Source organism: Pelodiscus sinensis, chromosome 24, assembly GCF_052426305.1.
Source record: "Pelodiscus sinensis isolate ZL-2025 chromosome 24, ASM5242630v1, whole genome shotgun sequence".
In the NCBI taxonomy this organism is placed as follows: domain Eukaryota; kingdom Metazoa; phylum Chordata; order Testudines; family Trionychidae; genus Pelodiscus; species Pelodiscus sinensis.
The window spans coordinates 24012293-24033293 of record NC_143075.1 but is presented as its reverse complement, the minus strand read 5'-3'; the positions used below and the strand labels follow the sequence as shown (position 1 = coordinate 24033293).

The 21001-nt window shown below is 58.1% G+C and overlaps 1 protein-coding gene across 1 annotated transcript in view; it reads right to left on the bottom strand.

The window, feature by feature from the left end:
- The window catches only part of EPHA8 (EPH receptor A8), a 122831-nt gene extending 111180 nt beyond the window's left edge, over nt 1-11651 (bottom strand). Inside the window, exon 1 of the mRNA XM_075906308.2 lies at nt 11435-11651. Coding sequence (XP_075762423.2) covers nt 11435-11510 — 76 coding nt within the window. The 5' untranslated portion in view covers nt 11511-11651. The remainder of the gene's footprint in view (nt 1-11434) is intronic.
- Nucleotides 11652-21001: the final 9350 nt, after the last annotated feature.

Here is a 21001-nt window from a genome sequence, read left to right as displayed (position 1 = left end):
ATTTCCCCAGTAGGCAGCTCTTAGTAACGTCCCATGCAGCTATCCATGGGCTCTCTCAGCTCTCCCTCTGCCACTCGCAGGAGCCCTGGCCTTTTCAACCTGCTCCCCTGCTTGGGCTTTTTCTCCCATCTACAGATGGGGAAGTGGCAAACCACATTCCATAACGGCGCAAGGCAGCTCAGCCCCCACTGTGCCGCCCAGGGTTAAGAATAAGGATGTGCGTGGGGCTGGCTTGAAGGTTCTAGGTTTGTCGTCCGCCCAGGTCCCGGGGGTGAGAGCTCCGGAGGCAGGTCTGGGGAGCCACAGCAGTGAGAAAACAGCTTTTATTCCATTGATGTTAAGATCGCCAACAATACAGAACACACGGCAACGAGCTGATGGATTCAATCACTCTGAGCATGCAGCTGTAATTATCTAATTAGGCAGCTACAGTTACCTGGAATAATACCGTCCCCGCATACACCGTCCTGGAGAGCCGGGCATGGGAGGACCAGCCTCCGTCTGCCGGTGGATGAGGATCTTAGTGAAAGGGTGACGCAGGGTATGACAGCAGAGCAAACTTAGAAAGAATAAGTCAAGGAAAGCATTTGAGACAGACAAACCTCAAAGAGAAAGCCCTTAACGAGGAAGCAAAATCCCACCGCACAGCCACTGCCACAGGGTCTTCTAGGCCTTTTGGTGTCCCTGTAGCCCCTCAAGGCCAAAACCAGATTTCTGCCCCTTAAGATGTTTGTGGGTGCACATATTTGATTAGATGATTAAACTGGGACACCCTTTAGAATATGCATGAAAAGGTCACTTGACGGCCTCTTGGGCACGTCCCCCGAAGTGGGAAAAATGGGAACTTGTGGTCAGGTACCACTGCCTTCTATTTCCTTGGTCAGGATGTCAGTTTGGCTGGGTCACTGCGTTTTGGACCCTTTTAGACTCTCATATTATCAGCCCTGTCTGGCTGCTCTGTGTGCCCCAACCCAGCTGAAGATTCCACCACAAACCCCTTCTCAACTTCTAAAATCTAGAAAGGGGATGTAGCTATTAACCCTCGCTTACAAAACTACTGCTACAGCCGGGGGGCCCTGGCCTGCCTGGAGAACAGAGCGAAAAGGTGACCTCGAGAGGAAAGTACACAGGGTCACAAGTCCACTGGCTACAGATGATGGGATGGGAATTTACTCAGAGAATCGGGCCCTGTCGCTTTAACCTAAATCATTGACCACAGGGAAACAAAAACCACGTTACACGTCTACAAGCAGCTGAAACTACAGTTCAACAGGCTGCGCGTCAGAAGCCCTCCCCCCCATTCTGGAACCCAGGCGTGGCCAGGCCAATAGTGCTGTGACTTGGCTCAGAGAGAACATGCCCCAACACAGCAGAGCACGGCAGATCCCGGAGAGCGTGACTCCTGGCGGCACAGCTTCGTGTCCTATGTGGCTAAAAGGGAGGACTCCCTGGCCAAGGGAGACCAGGGCGAGTGACCAGAATGCTCAGTATTCCAAAGGGGGCTTTTCTAGTGCCAGGCATGATGGCATTAATACCGCTCTCTCTTATGCAAATGCCTTGCCTGATACATCCTGGGACTATGTTTGCCTTTTCCACAGAGCTAGCTCGTAGTCCTCCTGCGATCGGCCCGCTCACCCCAGTCTCTCTCCTCGTCACTTCTCCCCGCCTGTGGATTGGCCACTGAGAAATGTTGAATTTTTCCAAATACATTTGTTAATCATAATCATAGGAAGGACACATCTCGTGAATGCGATTCTGTCTATTTGGAGTCTGTCCACTATTTGCTTTGATTACATCTTCAATGGAGTACTTGGTGGTAGTCAGAGTGCAATTGATTGCCCCACAGAGGAGCTTCTATGCTTAAGATGGAATTGTTAGAACTGGTTGAAATTTTTTCATTGGAAAAGATTTTTTTTTCCTGCTGAAAAAGAACCTCTTAAATGCTTTTTTTCCAAAATTTGTCAACGCTATCAACTTTTCAGATTATTTTGCAAAACTGTTCACATTAATTGAAAAGAAACAATATTGAATTCATTATCAAAATGGTGGTTCACATTTTTCATTTATTGAAAACTGGGATTTTGATAACCCATAAATAGAACACTTTTGGTAATTAATTTAATTTGTCCATAAGTTGCATTTATACTTACAATTATCATTATATGTTTTTATATTCATCAAAATAGATATCCACATTTGTCATTTACCAAAAACTAGATTTTCAGTACACAACAAATGTTAACAACCATTTCAATAAAACAAGAGCTGTGAAAAAAAATCTTGAAAACTAGGTCAGCTTTGAATCTTGCAAGATGAAAAATACTCCAAAATGTTTGTAAACATTTGGTTTTGATTTTGAACCAGCATTAGAAAATATTCTGACCAGGAGAAAATAAATTAAAGAGATTTCAAGATCCACTCAGGTCCCATTCCAGCATGAACCTTTCTGCACCCCCATATATTTACACACGTTTTCCACCAAACTTTCTTGCAAACGGAAAACAACAAAATAAAACAAACAAAAATCACTCCTGCAAATGATCATCGAAAACAAATTAAAAGAGTTTGCAAATTTTATCCAAGCCAATCCACACTTTTTATTCAGATATTTACAAGTCTTTTTTGCACTAATACTTCGTCCTGAATAATCTACAAGAAGGAAATCTTTGCTATTTTCCCTATTCCTAAATGCCAACCATGACTGTACATCCACAAGGCATTATAGCTGGAAAAGCCATTTCCTCTCTCTTTCAGATATTTAACAGACCATCCTTGGGTCCCCCCTCACTGCTGGAAGCTGAGCTGACAAAATAATGCATACTGACTACATTATCCAATGCCTTGTTTTCCATTTGAGCACAGAGCACATTAATGAGATTACGAGTGGAAGATTAGGAGGGAGAGGAGTCCATGAAACAATCTCTCTATTGAGCTGAGGGCCATCCGATGTCCCCACAAGAAAGAGCCAAGTTTTCAAAAGCACACGCGACGCTGAGTTCTGCGAATGCAACCCCAGCCGCGGGAAGGAAAGGACCACTTGGAAACCCAGCCCCAAAGCTCTGTGCAAATCTGCTCGGGTAAGCAAAGCCCATCGGGCAACTCAGCAAATCCGCTGGTCACTGTCTCGCAGGTTCCCTGCTCTCTGCCTCACAGGTGAGGTCTGCACAGTGGGAATCACCGGGAGGAACGTCCCTTTTTGGAAGCCCAGCACAGAAGGGTCTTGAAGCTCCTGGCACCTCGCCACTTTCAGAGACGACTGTCAGTAGCGCTGGTCTTGTCTTCTCCCCCTCCCGTCTCCCCTAGGACTGGAGGGGCCACGGGGCCACTTCACCTCCACTGGTCCCCTGACGTGTGTGTGAACTGTTCCCGCAAACCAGTCTGGGCCTGGTGGTTAGCTGTGACTGAGCAACTCTTCCAGGCCTGAAGACGTCGAAAGCTGCCGTCTCTCACCATCAGAAATGGGTCTAATAAAAAGAGGGCCTCTGCCACCCCGTCTCTCTAACACTTTCCTGGGGACACTGAGGCCGCAGTATCAGTAGCAAAGGAAGCTTCTCTGCTGTTTCTCTGAATACCCAGCATGCGTTTCATCCCAGACGGCTCATTTGTGTACGTTCCTACCACCCAAACGCTTCCTCACCTCGGGTGCGATTATGCCAAGAGAGTAGAAGCAGACTGCAGATTGGAAGATAGATTTATATCAGCGGGGATCTGTGATTAAAACCAGATGAGATAATGTGGCCTATATTCTTTGTCAATCGCTATTTTTATAGGCTCTTCCTCAGTCACTAATTGACCAGGATATTTTCCCCTCTTTTTCTGCCTGGAGGCAGATTGTCAAAGTTCCATCTCTCGGCTATTTCAGAGCGATCGTTCGGTTCTTCCCCTTTCTCTTTTATCCATGGCTCTCTAGTGCTGACTGGTCTCCAGCATGTCCCTCTCCCCTGATACATTTTATAAGTGCCCCATCTCCGCCCCTGCCCCCCGGCTGCATTAACTCACTCTGCCCACGGGCTCCCGGTAGCTTCCCTATGCCCTCCCCTGCCCTGACACCCCAGAGCCCTTACCCTGCGTGCCCTCCCCTGCCCCCACACCCCAGAGCCCTTACCCCGCGTGCCCTCCCCTGCCCCCACACCCCAGAGCCCTTACCCCGCGTGCCCTCCCCTGCCCCCACACCCCAGAGCCCTTACCCCGCGTGCCCTCCCCTGCCCCCACACCCCAGAGCCCTTACCCCGCATGCCCTCCCCTACCCTGACACCCCAGAGCCCTTACCCCGCGTGCCCTCCCCTGCCCCCACACTCCAGAGCCCTTACCCCGCGTGCCCTCCCCTGCCCTGACACCCCAGAGCCCTTACCCTGCGTGCCCTCCCCTACCCCGACACCCCAGAGCCCTTACCCCGCGTGCCCTCCTCTGCCCCCACACCCCAGAGCCCTTACCCCGCGTGCCCTCCCCTGCCCCCACACCCCAGAGCCCTTACCCCGCGTGCCCTCCCCTGCCCCCACACCGCAGAGCCCTTACCCCGCGTGCCCTCCCCTGCCCTGACACCCCAGAGCCCTTACCCCGCGTGCCCTCCTCTGCCCCCACACCCCAGAGCCCTTACCCCGCGTGCCCTCCTCTGCCCCCACACCCCAGAGCCCTTACCCCGCGTGCCCTCCTCTGCCCCCACACCCCAGAGCCCTTACCCCGCGTGCCCTCCTCTGCCCCCACACCCCAGAGCCCTTACCCCGCGTGCCCTCCTCTGCCCCCACACCCCAGAGCCCTTACCCCGCGTGCCCTCTTCTGCCCCCACACCTCAGAGCCCTTACCCTGCGTGCCCTCCCCTGCCCCCACACCCCAGAGCCCTTACCCCACGTGCCCTCCCCTGCCCTGACACCCCAGAGCCCTTACCCCGCGTGCCCTCCCCTGCCCTGACACCTCAGAGCCCTTACCCCGCGTGCCCTCCCCTGCCCTGACACCCCAGAGCCCTTACCCCGCGTGCCCTCCTCTGCCCCCACACCCCAGAGCCCTTACCCCGCGTGCCCTCCCCTGCCCCCACACCCCAGAGCCCTTACCCCGCGTGCCCTCCTCTGCCCCCACACCCCAGAGCCCTTACCCTGCGTGCCCTCCCCTGCCCTGACACCCCAGAGCCCTTACCCCACGTGCCCTTCTCTGCCCCCACACCCCAGAGCCCTTACCCCGCATGCCCTTCTCTGCCCCCACACCCCAGAGCCCTTACCCCGCGTGCCCTCCCCTGCCCTGACACCCCAGAGCCCTTACCCCGCGTGCCCTTCTCTGCCCCCACACCCCAGAGCCCTTACCCCGCGTGCTCTTCTCTGCCCCCACACCCCAGAGCCCTTACCCCGCATGCCCTCCTCTGCCCCCACACCTCAGAGCCCTTACCCCGCGTGCCCTTCTCTGCCCCCACACCCCAGAGCCCTTACCCCGCGTGCCCTCCCCTGCCCTGACACCCCAGAGCCCTTACCCCGCGTGCCCTCCTCTGCCCCCACACCGCAGAGCCCTTACCCCGCGTGCCCTCCCCTGCCCTGACACCCCAGAGCCCTTACCCCGCGTGCCCTCCTCTGCCCCCACACCCCAGAGCCCTTACCCCGCGTGCCCTCCCCTGCCCTGACACCCCAGAGCTCTTACCCCGCGTGCCCTCCCCTGCCCTGACACCCCAGAGCCCTTACCCCGCGTGCCCTCCCCTGCCCTGACACCCCAGAGCCCTTACCCCACGTGCCCTTCTCTGCCCCCACACCCCAGAGCCCTTACCCCGCGTGCTCTTCTCTGCCCCCACACCCCAGAGCCCTTACCCCGCATGCCCTCCTCTGCCCCCACACCCCAGAGCCCTTACCCCGCGTGCCCTTCTCTGCCCCCACACCCCAGAGCCCTTACCCCGCGTGCCCTCCCCTGCCCTGACACCCCAGAGCCCTTACCCCGCGTGCCCTCCCCTGCCCTGACACCCCAGAGCCCTTACCCCGCGTGCCCTCCCCTGCCCTGACACCCCAGAGCTCTTACCCCGCGTGCCCTCCCCTGCCCTGACACCCCAGAGCCCTTACCCCGCGTGCCCTCCTCTGCCCCCACACCCCAGAGCCCTTACCCCGCGTGTCCTCCCCTGCCCTGACACCCCAGAGCCCTTACCCCGCGTGCCCTCCTCTGCCCCCACACCCCAGAGCCCTTACCCCGCATGTCCTCCCCTGCCCTGACACCCCAGAGCCCTTACCCCGCGTGCCCTCCTCTGCCCCCACACCCCAGAGCCCTTACCCCGCGTGCCCTCCCCTGCCCTGACACCCCAGAGCCCTTACCCTGCGTGCCCTCCTCTGCCCCCACACCCCAGAGCCCTTACCCCGTGTGCTCTCCTCTGCCCCCACACCCCAGAGCCCTTACCCCGCGTGCCCTCCTCTGCCCCCACACCCCAGAGCCCTTACCCCGCGTGCCCTCCTCTGCCCCCACACCCCAGAGCCCTTACCCCGCGTGCCCTCCCCTGCCCCTACACCCCAGAGCCCTTACCCCGTGTGCCATTACCCTATTCCCATCCTTAGCAGGCGGAAATACCCCTGCAGGGCGCACCCCAGTGACAGCCTCACACCTTGTGACCATATTCTGTTCCGGGGATGGAGAGTCTGGGATCTTGATCCCCGGGGAGGGGGAGGGAAGAGGGGATGGTCTGGCACCGGCCAGGCTTCTCTGTGGCTTTTACTGTTTTACACCTCTGCCCATCCCCCTTTGCCCCTCCTACCTGGTGGCTTGACCTTGGCTTAAGACAGACCCCAGGCAGCCAGGCAGTGGGTGCTCATGTACCCCCCGTTCCCGTGCAGCTCTCCCCCTTCGCGTCGGTGCCCGTGACACTAGCACACAGCCGGCCGCGCAGCAGCAACGTGCAGTCTCTGCTCACACAGGCCAGCGCGAGACACAAGAGCGTCAAAGTCAAACCCGAAATCCTCTCTCAGCCTAACCGAGAACCCGACCTACTGGAGCAAAAGCTGGGCAGCCGGTGGAGCTGTCCAGAGGCTGCATATAGGTGTCCCACTTACAGATCTCTCCCTGCAGCCAAGGGACGTGCACACGGGGGGGCCCATAAGCTATGTGGCGAGTGACAACAGATGTGTGTGTGCACCCGCCTGCACAGACAGAGCCGTCAGCGTAATGCCCTCGACAAAGTTACCAAGGGGACGCTGATCTATTGCAAACCCATCCATGGCTACGGAGCCAGCCCTTTAAACACCTCTGCTGGACTGAAAGACTCCGTGCCTTTGACAGATCTTTCCTAAGCTTGAGCTGAGGAACGCAGGGCTTGGAGTCGCTCTCCGCCTAGAGGAAACACTGTAAGTAGAGTGGGCTGAACAGTTTTTGACAGAACAATTTTTCATAGGAACATGCAGATTTCTCAAAATATTTGGTAGGCACATGTCATTTTTTATTAAATGTTTGATAGGGGAAAGTCAAACTGAATCTTGCAGCTGTCTTATATCATTTTGAAAAGGGCAAAACGGTACAGTATGTTTCAATAACATAAAATGTTTAATTTCAGCTCTCTCATTTGGATTCATTTCGTTTTGACTATTAATAGAATATATAATATTTTCACATCATCCAAACAAAACATTTTGTGTCATTAAAACATTATGGGTCTATGATACTGAACAAAAAAATTTCAGAATTTTTGTTCTCTGGGAAATTTTGGCTTTTTATTCTGACTTGGAACAAAAATGAGTTTTGAAATGTCAGTGTTTCCAGCACCACAGAAAAAGAACTTGCCTTCCCCAAACAGCCTGTTTTAAGTTCATTACTGAACAAGCAATATCAGCCCCCCAACACACACACACACACACACACACACACACACACACACACACACACGTACGTACGTACGTCCTGATTCTGCAGGGACCTCGCTCAGAGAACTCCAGACAGACATAAAGTTACACACTCCTGTTAGGCTATGTTTACACTACAATTTGCGTACATTTTTCCGACAATTTTTTCGGAAGAGGCATATCCGAAATGTGGCCCATCTACACTGGGCCCAATTTCGGAAAAGCTTTCTCTTTTGGAAGAGCCCTTCTTCCTCATGAGAGGAGGAAAACAGGGCTTCCGAAAGAGCGCATCTGCTCTTCCGCAAAAAAAAGCAGATGTGTCCCCTGGACGTGGTGGAGTTTTTCAGAAAAATCCCGTAGTGTAGACATAGTCTCAGTCTTTGCAAGACTTAAGCAGAATCCTTGAACCCGTAGGGAGGAGCCCTCACATGGAACAGTGAGCTCTGGGAAAGAGGGGGCTTGTTAGATATTGGTGGAACAGGAGGAAGAGCAGACGGAGGCAGCTTCTCCATCCTACACACGCAAACATACACAAGACCCTCTGCATACACACACAGCTCCAACGTGCGCTCCCCACACACCCCATCCCCAGCACACACCCACACATGCATGCATGCCCACACATGCACCCTCCCGCGCCCACACCCAAACCCAACGTGCACAAACACAAATCCCAACACGCGCACACAAACACTGCCAAACGCACACCCACACCCATCCCAACATGCACACACCTACCAGTGTGCCCTCCCACCCACACTCAACGCACACCCTGCCACACCCAGACCCAACCTGTGCCCCCCACACCCAACGCACGTCCTCCTACATCCAACACAGGCACCCCCACACCCACAGCACATCCCCCCACATGCAACATGCGCCCCCCCACCCACACCCAACGTGCGCCCCATATACCCACACGCCAGTATGTGCCCCCCACAGCACATGCCCATACCCCAACGCACGCGCACGCACACACACACACACACCCCAGTGTGTGCCCACCCACCCCCCAACACTCAGCTAATGGTGCTGATGTGACTGAGAAGGATTCTTTGCTCTGCGGCTGCATTTTCCAACTTTTAGGTTTACGCCAGGTCCTAGCATGGAGTGACCAGTCCCAGAAACAAGTCTCCAGCCAGAGTAGTCCCCAGCTCGCCCCGTTTAACCAGGTAACTAATTCAACGGGACTGAAATCCCTGGTTGGGACGGGCCTGGGGAGACGAATGCGGCGGGCGAGGGCTGGACTGAGGTGCGATGGGAGCGGCAGGATGTAGGAGGGAGAGGAAGGGGGCTGGGAAGTCTGTGGCGACAGGGCTGGCTCAGGATGGGGTCACAGGAAGGGAGACAGAGCTAACTGGGGGCAGCTCTGGAACAGTCTGTGATTTTATTTACACGGACACCACTTCACGCGCGGGGGTGCGGCAGCGCTGGGGTTTCCATGACACATGGGCTACGGCTCAGTGGCTCTCAGTGCCCCTACGATACCAACCACTCCAAGCCCTCTATCTACGACTGAAGCTGAACAATGGGGCGGCGGGGGGCAGAAAAGGGGCGCCCGATGGCTCCGAGCAGCAAAACGTGGGCAATGAAAATCAGCCGGGACATTCTCTCTCTCTAAGCAATCTGGCCCTGCCAGGCCTACCCCCGCACCTTCTAACCTCACCCTGGTAACCTTCTCCCCAGGGAACTCCCTCTGCCCCAGATAACCTTCCTTCTGAGACCCTGCATAACCCAGCCGCAGGAAACTACCATGCCAGCCACCCACCCCATAGCGAGTGCAGCGCTGGTTCCACCCACACCTGCGCCACAACCCCACCCAGGCCTCCCATAGCCATCGGCCAGGCCCCACGAACCCATCCCTGCCCTGTACACCCCAGGCTCCGCTGCCCAGTCGAACTGGCCACCACAGGCACCTCCTGCCCTCCGTGGCCCTGGCACATGGATCCATCACTTCCCCATGCGCAGGCAGCACGACCCTGCCCTCAATGGCCCTGGCATCAGGAACAGGTTCTAGCTCAGGGTACCTGGGGAGCAGGACTACACTGCAGCTGAATGTGAGTTACGTACCAGCCATCCCGAGGCCAAACATGCGCCCCTGCCCCCCCACACTGAGCTGCCAGAGTTCTAACGCTGCCCACAATGGCCCGGGACCAATGCCGCACCAGAACCCTGCGCCACCGTGCACAGCCCCCCGTGCGCGCTCACCCCTCCCCATCACTACCCAGCTCTGAGCACCAGACACGGACCTGCCCCGCATACCGCTCTGCCCACTGCAGGCACATCCCAGCCCCGTGTAGCCCTGGCACTGTGCCAGCCCCGGCATTGCACGTACTGCCTGCTCGGATTCGGGCAACACAGACGTTACTGCCAGCTACTATCAAGCCCCACTGGCACGTCTGGTGTCACGGACTCATCCCTGCCCCAAGACCAGCATATTGCAGCACGAGGGCCCGGGGTAGCCATGGTGCTGCTAGCAAACCACTGGTCAGCATGACCCTGGGGTCACCAATAGACAGCACTGCCTGGTGCTTTCACTGTGGACAATCTGCTGCCCAGTCCAACCCTAACAGGCTGAACTCTGCCTGGCATTCCTCCACACCAACCCCGTATTGCTGCCCACAGCATCACAGACACCGCACTGCCCAGCACCAGGCCTGCCCGTCCACCAGCCGCCCGCAACCCAGTCCCCTTCCTCCAGCGCGAGTCCCGCAGCACCAAGGCACGGCTCTCCATCATGGCAAAAGTGCAAGCAAGCGGCAGGGCTGAGCAAGGCCAGAGGAATGCGGCCGTCGGGCAGTCCATAGCGGGGCAGACCCAGCCCCTGGTCCCAGAGAAGTGAGCGGTGTGAGCGAGAAGCCTGCCAGCGCCAACGGCCTGGTGCCTCTGGATCTGCCAGGGGGCAGGGTCCTGCCAGACGGTGCATCCACAGAAGGGCACAGGGCTGGGGCATGAACATGGGAAGGGAGGAGCGAGGCCGGGCTGTGGGCCACAGAGCCCCCCAGCTGGCAAACCCAGCGGGGTGCACAGCTGTCTGCTCTGGTGCTTCTTAAAGCCGCTGGTGCGGGGAGGGGGCAGCAGTGGGGACTCTGAGACCTGGCTCAGCAGGGGAAGGGCCCTGGCACAGGCCGTCCTGGGGCGAGGGGGGGGCAGCTGACCCCTGGGAGGGAATGTTGCCAGGGCAGCCCCGGTAGAAAGACCCACCTTAGCGGGGTCAAGTGAGCACCCTGCCAACAGCCCCGCTCGGGCTCTCCTGCAGCTCTGAGCCCCTGGCCCGGGGAAAGGGCAGCCTGGCCCCAGGTGGAGCCCGAGTCGGGGTGGCAGCCCCCCCACCAGCAGGAGAGGGACCAACCCCTCCCCCAGGGGGAGCTGGCGACAAGTCCCCGGACCGCTGGGGGCCCCGGCGGCTCGGAGCGCCCCAGAGCCGCGCGCCTTCGCTGCCCTCCAGGTGCGGGAGGTGCCAGGTGCGGCGGGGGCGCAGCCGTGCAGAGGGGGACGGGGCGGCAGGGCGGCCGAGCCCGGGAACGTGCTGCCGGGGAGCCGGGCAGGGGCGGGCGGGGGCTGCTGCCATTCCCCGGGGAGGCCCCCCGGCTGCACGTGCCCGGGGTCCCCGCGCTGAAGTTGGGGCGGCCCCGGGCTCCTACCTTGGCTGGCGGCCGCGGCGCAGGCGGCGATGGCGAGCAGCGGCAGCGGCAGGGGCGGCGGGGGCGGCCGGGCCATGCTGCGGCCGGGGCAGAGCCCAGCCAAGCCGGCGGCACTTTCCGCGCTCCGCTCGCGCACTCCCGGGCCGGCTGCATGGGGGGCGGGAGCGAACCGCCCGTCACAGCCCACCAGCCAATCGGCTGCCTGGTGCCAGCCTCCCCCCGCGCATCCCGCAGCGACCCCCGAGCCCGCGGCCCCAGCCCCCGCCTGCCCCGTCCCAGGGCAGGGCGCTGCCAGTTCCCGAGGCAGCCGGGGAAGCCCTGGCCGGAGCCCTGCGCAGGCGGGTGCCCGGTAGCGCTCAAGCCCAGCGTCTGCCCGGCCTAGGAGCAGCGGCTTAGCTGGCCCGGCTGATCAAACGGGGCGAGCCCCGCTGCCCTGTTCCTGGGGTGCCCCGCCCCGCCCGCCCGCCGAGCAGACGGGGCCTTCCCCCGGCCGAGGCTCCATGCCAGACCAGGCCGCTGTGCCAGGGAGCTCGGGCAGAGCTTTGTGCATGGAGCTGCCCTGCCATGCGGGCGTGTAGGGGGAGTTATCCGCTGGCGCCTGGCAGCCCTGAACACCAGCCCGTGCCATCCGCTGCCACCCTTGGCTCCCAGGCTCCACCCCCAGCCTGTACCTGCTGTGCTCCCCCTGCAGCCCCGAGGGCCAGGCCTTGGCACGTGCCCCCCGGGCCAGCACCTGCAGCGACACTGGCAGCGCCTGCCTTTTGAATGCATTGTTCTAGAATACAGGACAATGTAGCACTTGAAAGACTAACAAGATGGTTTATTAGATGATGAGCTTTCGTGGGCCAGGAAGTGGGTCTGGCCCACGAAAGCTCATCATCTAATAAACCATCTTGTTAGTCTTTAAAGTGCTACATTGTCCTGCATTTTGCTTCAACTACCCCAGACTAACACGGCGACATTTCTATCATTGTTGTAGAATGACAGGGCTGGAAGAGCCTTAGAAGCCCGTCAAGTCCGGCCCCCTGCCCAAGGCAGCGCCAATCCCAGTTGTGACCAGGGATGGAAAATCCCGTTTAATCGGTTAAATGTTCTGTTTAGCTGGTTAGCCACCTAAACAGGGGTGATGGGCCTGGCCTCCAGCCCCAGCCAGGAGCTATTGTGGCCCCACTAGAGCGCCCCTGCCCATGGTGCTAGGGACTGCTCTGGTTCCCTTGGGCCACTGGTTAACCATAACCAGGAAGCATCACCTGGTAAGGATGCTGCTTACAAGTTAACCATTCCCATCCCTCGACTTGTGACATGGTATTTAATGTGCATCCCAAAGAGTTTGGACACGACAGACAGGCACAGATGGGGACAGGGAGTGCTGGGAAGCCCAGAGAAGGGAATGGCTGGGATCTTTAGTCCAATGATTAGGGTCCTATTTTCAGCCTATTTCAGCACGTGGCTGCGGTGCCACTTCCAGGACCTTCCCTGGCCATTGCCGCAGTCTGGGTTGGTCTCATGGAACACGAGTCTTTAGGAGCAATCTGAGGAGTCGCTTGGCTGCTCATGAGGGAGGGGCGGCTTTTCAGCTCTTCCCTCTGCATTACGTCTTTATGGAGTCTGGGGCCAATTCACCCTGCAGTAACCCCATGGCCACCCAGGGGGACAAGCAGGCCATCAGCCAGCTCAGCTCATTTACTGATACTCAAAACCTTTCTCTTCCTCTCGAATGTCAGGGGCAGGGCTGATCCCTCCTGCCTCAGCACTGCGGGGCAGGGAGTTCCTTCTTGCCCCCAGAGACATTTATACAAATTCTGCAACATTCTGCATACTTTCTTTGTCAAAATAACCCCACGTGAACCTGCCATTCCAATTATTTGGGGAGTGTATTTCAAAGTACCTGTCAGTCAGTATGTCTGTAACAGTGCAGCCAAAAACCATCCCGATTTTTGTGACTGATTCCTTTTTAGACATGTCAATGCAGAACTTTGAGCAGTCCTGTGAAGTGCAGCACAGCAATGTATTTCTGAACCCCTCAGAAGCAGGGTAGGGTAGCAGAGGAGCTTAGGGAGAGAGGGCCTGGGAGTGATCCTGAGCATTGTGGAATGTGGGTGGGAAAAGCCAGGGGAAGATTGTTAGGGAGTTGAGAGCCTCTTCCATTCAGTCAGGCATGTTGATCCCTGCCCTCCTCCCCCGTGGCCCTGAAGCCCCTGCTCCCCATTCTCATGCGGCCCTGGAGCCCTCACTCCAGTTCAGATCTGGGCTAAAAGCTGTTGCCCCACTAACTCCTGAGCCTGTGCTCCAGTCTGCCCCTTCTGAACCCCAATCTGTGAGCCCCATGTGCCCCACTCTGCCTCCTAACCTGGCCCCGCTGACAGGCTGCGGTAAGGAATGCAGCCAGCTGTTAGCTGTGACCCTCCATCAGCCAGGTGTTCTGTCCGGCCTCTGGTGGGCAAATGGTGGAATTGCAACACTTCTTGGACAGACTGTACCTTCTGTGGAGGGGAATACACCAGATGTGAATTCTGTGTGTGCGCAGTGGCACAGAATTCCCTAGGCATATAATGCTCTTTGGCATCAGCCTGAGCATGTGGGAAAAGGAGATCCCCGGCAGTACTTACATTGGATGGAGCATCACTAACCCTGGCTCCTGCCAACATTCCCTTCTGTAGAACTAGGAGGTGCCCACTCGGCCGAGCCAACTGTGGCATGGCTCAGCTCCACCCCACAGTCCTGCAGAGCAGAGGCATCTGCATGTCACCACCCCTCTGCAGTAGTGGAGGGATAAGCCACCCCAGCAAGCCATTAGCTTATTGTGCCATTGGACTTGACATGTCCCAAGTCAGACTCATGCAGGCTGCTCATGGGGCTGTGCCAGATGCTCACGAGAACTTCACGTCCCTGTGCAAGAGCAGAGGGGCCCATGCTCTTTTGTGGTGGATCTTGGAGGTCACTTGGTTTTCACTACAGCAAAAGCCAAGAGGTGTCTCCATGGCCTTGTGCCATTCCGGCTTCACAGCACAGTGGAGAGGAGGTGCACAGCACTTGATCGCGCCGGTGAAGACTTTTGGGCTGTGTCTAGACTGGCCAGTTTTTCCGGAAAATCAGCCGCTTTTCCGGAAAAACTTGCCAGCTGTCTACACTGGCCGCTTGAATTTCCGCAAAAGCACTGACTTCCTACTGTAAGAAATCAGTGCTTCTTGTGGAAATACTATGCTGCTCCAGTTTGGGCAAAAGTCCCTTTTGTGCAAAGCTTTTGCGCCAAAGGGCCAGTGTAGACAGCTCAGATTTGTTTTCCGCAAAAAAGCCCAGATCGCGAAAATGGCCATCGGGGCTTTTTTGCGCAAAAGCGCGTCTAGATTGGCATGGATGCTTTTCCGCAAAAAGTGCTTTTGCAGAAGAGCGTCCGTGCCAATCTAGACGCGCTTTTCCGAAAATGCTTTTAACAGAAAACTTTTCCGTTAAAAGCATTTCCGGAAAACCATGCCAGTGTGGACGTAGCCTTGATGTTCAGACCCCATTTTGGAGTTGCCGGATGAAGCTAGGCCTGCCAGGCCGTAGAGCACCCAGCCAGCCAGCCTAGGGCAGGGCAGCACCCACCTAGGGATTCCTTCCACCCAATATCTGTCCCAAGCAACACGCCCTCACCTGCTCCCTTGGCCACCCACCTCATCCTTGTAGGCTCTGCCTCCATCCCGCCCTCTGAGCCTGGCCCTCCCCCCGGACAGCTGCTGGAGGGTCCCTGTCTTCCCAGCACAGCCGGAGTGTGATCTACACCCACAGGCAGCCCCTAGGAGAGTGGGCAGCTGCAGGCGATGCCTCCCCAGAGGCCTGCTCTGTCACTGCTTCCCTCTGTTGGAGGGGGCTCGTCCTGCACTGGGATTTCCGCTTGCCCCTCCCTATTGTGGGCACAGCTGGGGCTACGTCTACACTGGCATGATTTTCCGGAAATGCTTTTAACGGAAACGTTTTCCGTGAAAAGCATTTTCGGAAAAGCACATCTAGATTGGCAGGATGCTTTTCCGCAAAAGCACTTTTTGCAGAAAAGCATCCGTGGCCAATCTAGACGCGCTTTTCTGCAAAAATGCCCTGATCGCCATTTTCGCCATCGGGGCTTTTTTGCGGCAAACAGCCCTGTGCTGTCTGCACTGGCCCTTTTGCGCAAAAGTCTTTCGGAAAAAGACTTTTGCCCGAACGGGAGCAGCATAGTATTTCCGCAAGAGCACTGACAATCTTACATGAGATCGTCAGTGCTTTTCTGGAAATTCAAGTGGCCAGTGTAGACAGCTGGCATATTTTTCCGCAAAAGCAGATGATTTTGCGGAAAAACTTGCCAGTCTAGACACAGCCCTGGAGAATGTCCCAGACAGGGTTTGCAAAGGAGCAGGACTCTGTGAGCTCCAGCTGATGGGCAGGCCTGTGCCGACAGCCATGACTCAGTGCAAAGGGCCAGTTCTCCCCCAGAATACAGCAGGCCTCCCTCTGAGCCATACTGACAGGCAGGCAAGAGAACCTGCCCTACGCTCACTGGACGCCAGCAGGCCCCACTGCAGTGCTGATGGGGGCAGGGTGTCCACCAGCCCCCTCCTGAGTGCCCCTTGCCAGAGCTTTGGGACTGGCTGGCCGAGAGCCAGATCCCTCCAGCTCCTCTTGCCTTACCAAAGCCCAGCCGCAGAGATGCTGCTGAGGACAGAGCCAGGCTGGGCCATAGCCTGATGGCCCCGACAGACACAAGCAGGGAGGGTTGGGAGAGAGGTAATGAGTCCTGGAGTCTCAGGATCAGGAGGGCCAGGAGCCCCCTGGGGTCAGTGGGGGCTGAAGGGGCAGGAGAGCCGGGAGCCCCGGGGTTCAGGGGTCGAAGGGGCAAGAGGACTGGGAGCCCTGGGGTCAGAGGGGTGTGTGTGAAGGGGCATGAAAGCTGGGAACCCTGAGTTGCGGGGGGGCAAAGAGGCGGGAGAGTCAGCAGTCCCAGGGTCAGTGGGGGGCACAGCTGCAGTATCTGGCTCCGTTGCACCTGCCCACACTGCTCACACCCCCTGCCCTAGGCTGGGAGCCAGCTTCCTGCTGGGCCCTGCAAATGGGAGCCGGGAACTGAGTCCTTACGTCACCAGCACCAGCTCCAGGCCTCGCTTGGCTGCTCGCTGCCTAGCCCAGGGCTACTCAACTTTGGAAGCCCCGGGGGCCACAATGATACTCAGGGCCGCAACGTAGGTGTGATTGCATATACATGCAAACATATATGCAAATATATGCAAATAGCTTCTTTCACACTGCTGGGCATGAATACAAAACACTTCCCACAATGCCCTGGTGCTCCCGGCACCTCCTTCCTGGGGGCTAGACACGCTGACACCCTGCACCCGTCTGTTCCAGCCAGCCTGTCCGCCTGTGTCTTTCAATGCTCCCCCGCCTGGGAGACGCCTCGCTGTGTGCAGCATGTTCCCCGTGGAGGCCACGTTCAAAGGATCCCACCCGCGGGCCGTGTGTTGAGTGGCCCTGGCCTAGGCAAAGCCCCATCCTCCATCCCCGCCCGCTGCCTTCTTCGTGCTCTCTGAGGAGGCTTTTCCCAGGCTGCAGCACCGGGGGGTTCCCGCCAGGCTCCGGTGGGATTCCTGGTCTGTAGGGGGATGGGGCAGCACTGGCTGGGGGTCCAAGTGGTGTGGAGAGGGGGGTGTCTGCAGGGTGCGGTAGCAGACTGGGGACCCTTGTGTTGGAAAGCGTGTGCGGGCTGCTCCTTGGCTGGGTCTCCCGTCCGACGCTCTGCCCAGCAAGGAGCAGTTAGAGAAGTAGCCGGAGCACGTGGCTGTGGAGAGGCAAGTCCCATAGTACCAGGGAGCCACCAGGCTCTTACCCAGTCACTGGTAACCGCGGCAACTGCCCTCCCTGGGCCTGAGACATGCCTCCATCCTCTCCTGGGTGGACAGAGGCTGGGGATGGGAGGGAGCAGGAGCCCCCTTAGGCCTGCTGCACTCAAAGGGTCCTTGCACCTCGCCACGCTGACGTGGGCCTCCTTCGCAGTGGAGGGCGCACAGAGGGGCTGCCCCATCTCTCCAGGCTCCCTCCCTCGTTTCCCGTCCCAGGCACACACCACGCACTGTTTTAAACCTGGAATTTTATTAAACACAGTATCCCGAGTCTGCCCACCAGCCTGCCCAAGCCCCACAACTGTCAGCCCCTCCAGGTGGGAGCACCCCAAACTCTGCTGCTGCCACCAGAGCTATCCTGCGCAGCTCCAGCCCAGAAGGAGCCAGGGGCAGGTCCATCCAACCCTGGCAGCACCTTGTTCACACGTAGGATCATCCCGACGCTGCTTTCGGTCCAATGCAACCTTAGGTTCAGCCAGGCGACCTTCAGCAGTCGCCCGTGAGTCCCACACGCTCCCACCTGGCGCTGGCAGGGGGAGATTCTCATTTGGGAGCCAGGGGTGGGCACTCCTGCCTCTCCCTTCAGTTTTCCACACCCCACAGGATGCCACTGCCCACAGAACAGGGTCAGCTGCCGGGTGGGAAGCCACTGAGAAAAATATCCAGAATACGAATCTATCTAGAACCATGAAACCTCCACTTCGCGCATTAGCTGCGGCCTGAGGCAACGGCGCTCCGTTTGCCTAAATTCATCCACCATGGCTAGAGTGCAGAATAAGGGCCCCGAGAGCCGAGCGTGGCCCAAGACATCGCAGGGGAGTAAGAGCTGCGGAGAACAATAGCGCCGCCTTCTCCATCTCCTTGTCTGTTCCGGAGACTGCTCTGTCCCCTTTCCCTTCCCTACCCGGATTGTATGGTCCCAATAGGGGCTTCATTTTCCTGGTTCCACGCTCTGGAAGATTCTGTCACCTGGCAAGGAGGCCCCCTCTGACCAGGGTGCGTCTCGCCACCAGCTCTTGTTTCTGAGACCTGGCTGACACCAGCTAATACACGTCCGTCCATTGGCTTCACGTCTCAGCGCAGTCGGTGCTGTCTTGGCTGCCGAGTCGGCTTTTATAGGCAAACCAAATGGGATGCCTATGGGCAGACATGGTGACCTTCCACAGACCTGGCCCCAGGCTTGTATGATGTTGGGTGGGACCCAGAACTGGACCACGCAGAGCCAGGGCAACGGCCCCAGGCTCCACGCTTTGGAGGACGCGTGGTTCCAGGGGCACAGGGTCCAGCACAGCCTGGGGGGTTCGCAGGGGCCTGGGGCTGGCAGCAGCAAGTAGTCTGGCCCCACCCGCCCCACCCCAACCTGCGGGAGTCCAGCCTTGCTCGGGGGACGGACCGGGGAGCCAGAAAGAGGCGGAGCAGAGCAGACTGAGGCCAGATCGCTCACTGCTGCTGGTGGCAGCCCTGCCCCCACATCACCCTGGATCCGACGTGGGGCCCTCAGAGTGTGAGCTCTCCGGGTTGTGCTGGCCTCTGTCACACTCTGTCAGGAGCAGACCTGCAAAAGGAGCCCCCCCCCTGGCTGGGTGGAAGGAGCAGCCTGCAGGAGCGTGCTCATCAGGGCAAAGGCAAGACTTAAATGAAAACAAGCCTCGTGCTGCTCTGGAGCTTTCCCTACCAGGATGCCGATGGAGATGCGAGAGCCCCCCCCCCTCCCCCATGCAAGCAGGCTAAAGTGCCATTTCTGAGCAGGGTCCTCGGGGGCTCTGTGGGGACGCCGCCCTCTGCCAGCGCGGCGCCCGTGCAGGCAGCAACGTGCCTCTCCAGGCCAGGCCAGGCCAGGAGCTGGCTGGGTTCCAGGGTGGGGGCGCGCTGCCCTTGCACCCAGCCTGCAGGGGCCTCAGAGAGCCTCCCACCAGCTGGAGCTAGCTGGGCTCGGGGACGCTCTGCCTGTCCCAGGTGCCCCCTGCCAGGCTGGCTCCTGCTTGCACCAAAGCTGCTCCGGCCAGAGAGGAAGAAGTGCCGGCGTTTCCCCCTGGGGGCCTTGCCGCCGTCACGGGGGAGAGTCACCCCGGCAGTGCGGGCGGCCCGCCAGCTCGGCTGCTCCCGTGAGCCCCAGAAGGTGCCTGCTGAGTGCGCTCAGCTCCCTTCCCAGGCCTTCAATTCCCTGAGGGAGGAGGCAGCCTGCTCCTCTCATGAACGCCCCCAGCGAGGGAGCTGCCCCTTCTCCAGGCCCCGGGCGTTGCTCCGGTGGGCTCTCCAGGGAGCGCGGGGCCTTGGCAAGCACCTCAATCAGCACATGATTAATTCAGGCAGGGCTGCCGAGGCCTGGCGCTCTCCTCTCCCTTGTCATTACCAGCCGCGCTGCCTGTTAATGTCCTTTATATTAAAAAGAATCTTATCGGAATTGCGCCTGGTTAGCGGCGAGGGCTGGAATCGGAGCTCAGACAAACAGAAGCCCGGAGTGCCGGCTGACGAAGCGGGAGGGGCTAAGAGGCCTTTTGGTAACATCCCTCGTTCCCTTGTCAGCGAGGATAGGAAACGGATTGAAATGCTCAGCAGCTCTTCAGTGGCTGCCCTGCTTCCCATTACGGGGCGGGGCAGAGGGCGGACAAGCCAGCAGGGGATCCCGTGTTCTCGGGGGGAGAAACGCTGACTGCTGGATCGTAACGGTGCTCGTGGCCTTTCCACCACGCTGCTGCTCCCACCTGGCTTATCTTCTCTCTTGCGGAGTGGAGCTTCCCAGGGGGTTCGGAGCACAGGCCAGGCCATGGGGCTGCAGTGGTCTGGGGGATCTCCCTGGGGAGCACAGTAGGTGCTCGGGTGCGCTGGGGGCAGGAAGGGGAGTAACTCTCACGTTCTGGGCTGTAGTAGGATGGGACTGCTCTAAAATAGCCTGGGGGGGCGTGGGGGGGAGCATGCAGCTGCTTCACCACTCCTGAAGCCAAGCAGCGAAAGGGGAAGCCCCTGCTGCATGTCCAGCTGCATCTTGCATGTTGTGCTGCACAGGAGGGAGCCACCACATGGAACCTGCCGAGCCCAGGGTGGCTCAGGTAATGGCGCCAATATTTGAGCCAACCCCGCCAGGCCTCCTGGCTCCATCACAGAGAAGCGAAGCAGGGCCTCTGCCAGGCGGCTCCAGGAAATTAGAGCCCTGGAGTGGCCCAGCACCAGGCAGTACCTGACCTACCCCTTCCACACAACCAAGTGCAGCTCCGCTTGTAGCACCTGTCGTTTGCCAGCCACCGACGCAGCCAGCTGCCACCCAGCCGCAGCATTCTACTAATGTGCTGCTTACGGTAGTGCTCAATTGCTTGGCCCTGCTTCATACTCAGAGAAACTTTGTATCTTTACAGCATAATAGGTGCCAAATCTTGCATAACACCAGCTATGCTTCTCTTCTGATTTCCCCAGTTCTTTAGCACAAATATCCATTTGAAACCCTTTTTGTAGGTTTTGCACCAACGTTTTTACCTCCTTAACTTGTGCATGTCTAGTTTTCTATAATAAATATAGTGCTTGACTGCTAAAACAATGCTCACAATCATCTGTGAGATGTATTGCTCCTCCCTCCAAGCACTCTGTTTTAGCAAAGAAGTTAGCAACAGAATTTTTACTCAAGCTTTTAAGAGTTAAACTTATAACTTATCACTATAGTTTAATATTTAATAAAGGTACAAACAAGTTTATTAAAATCTAGGGCTGTCAATTAAAAATT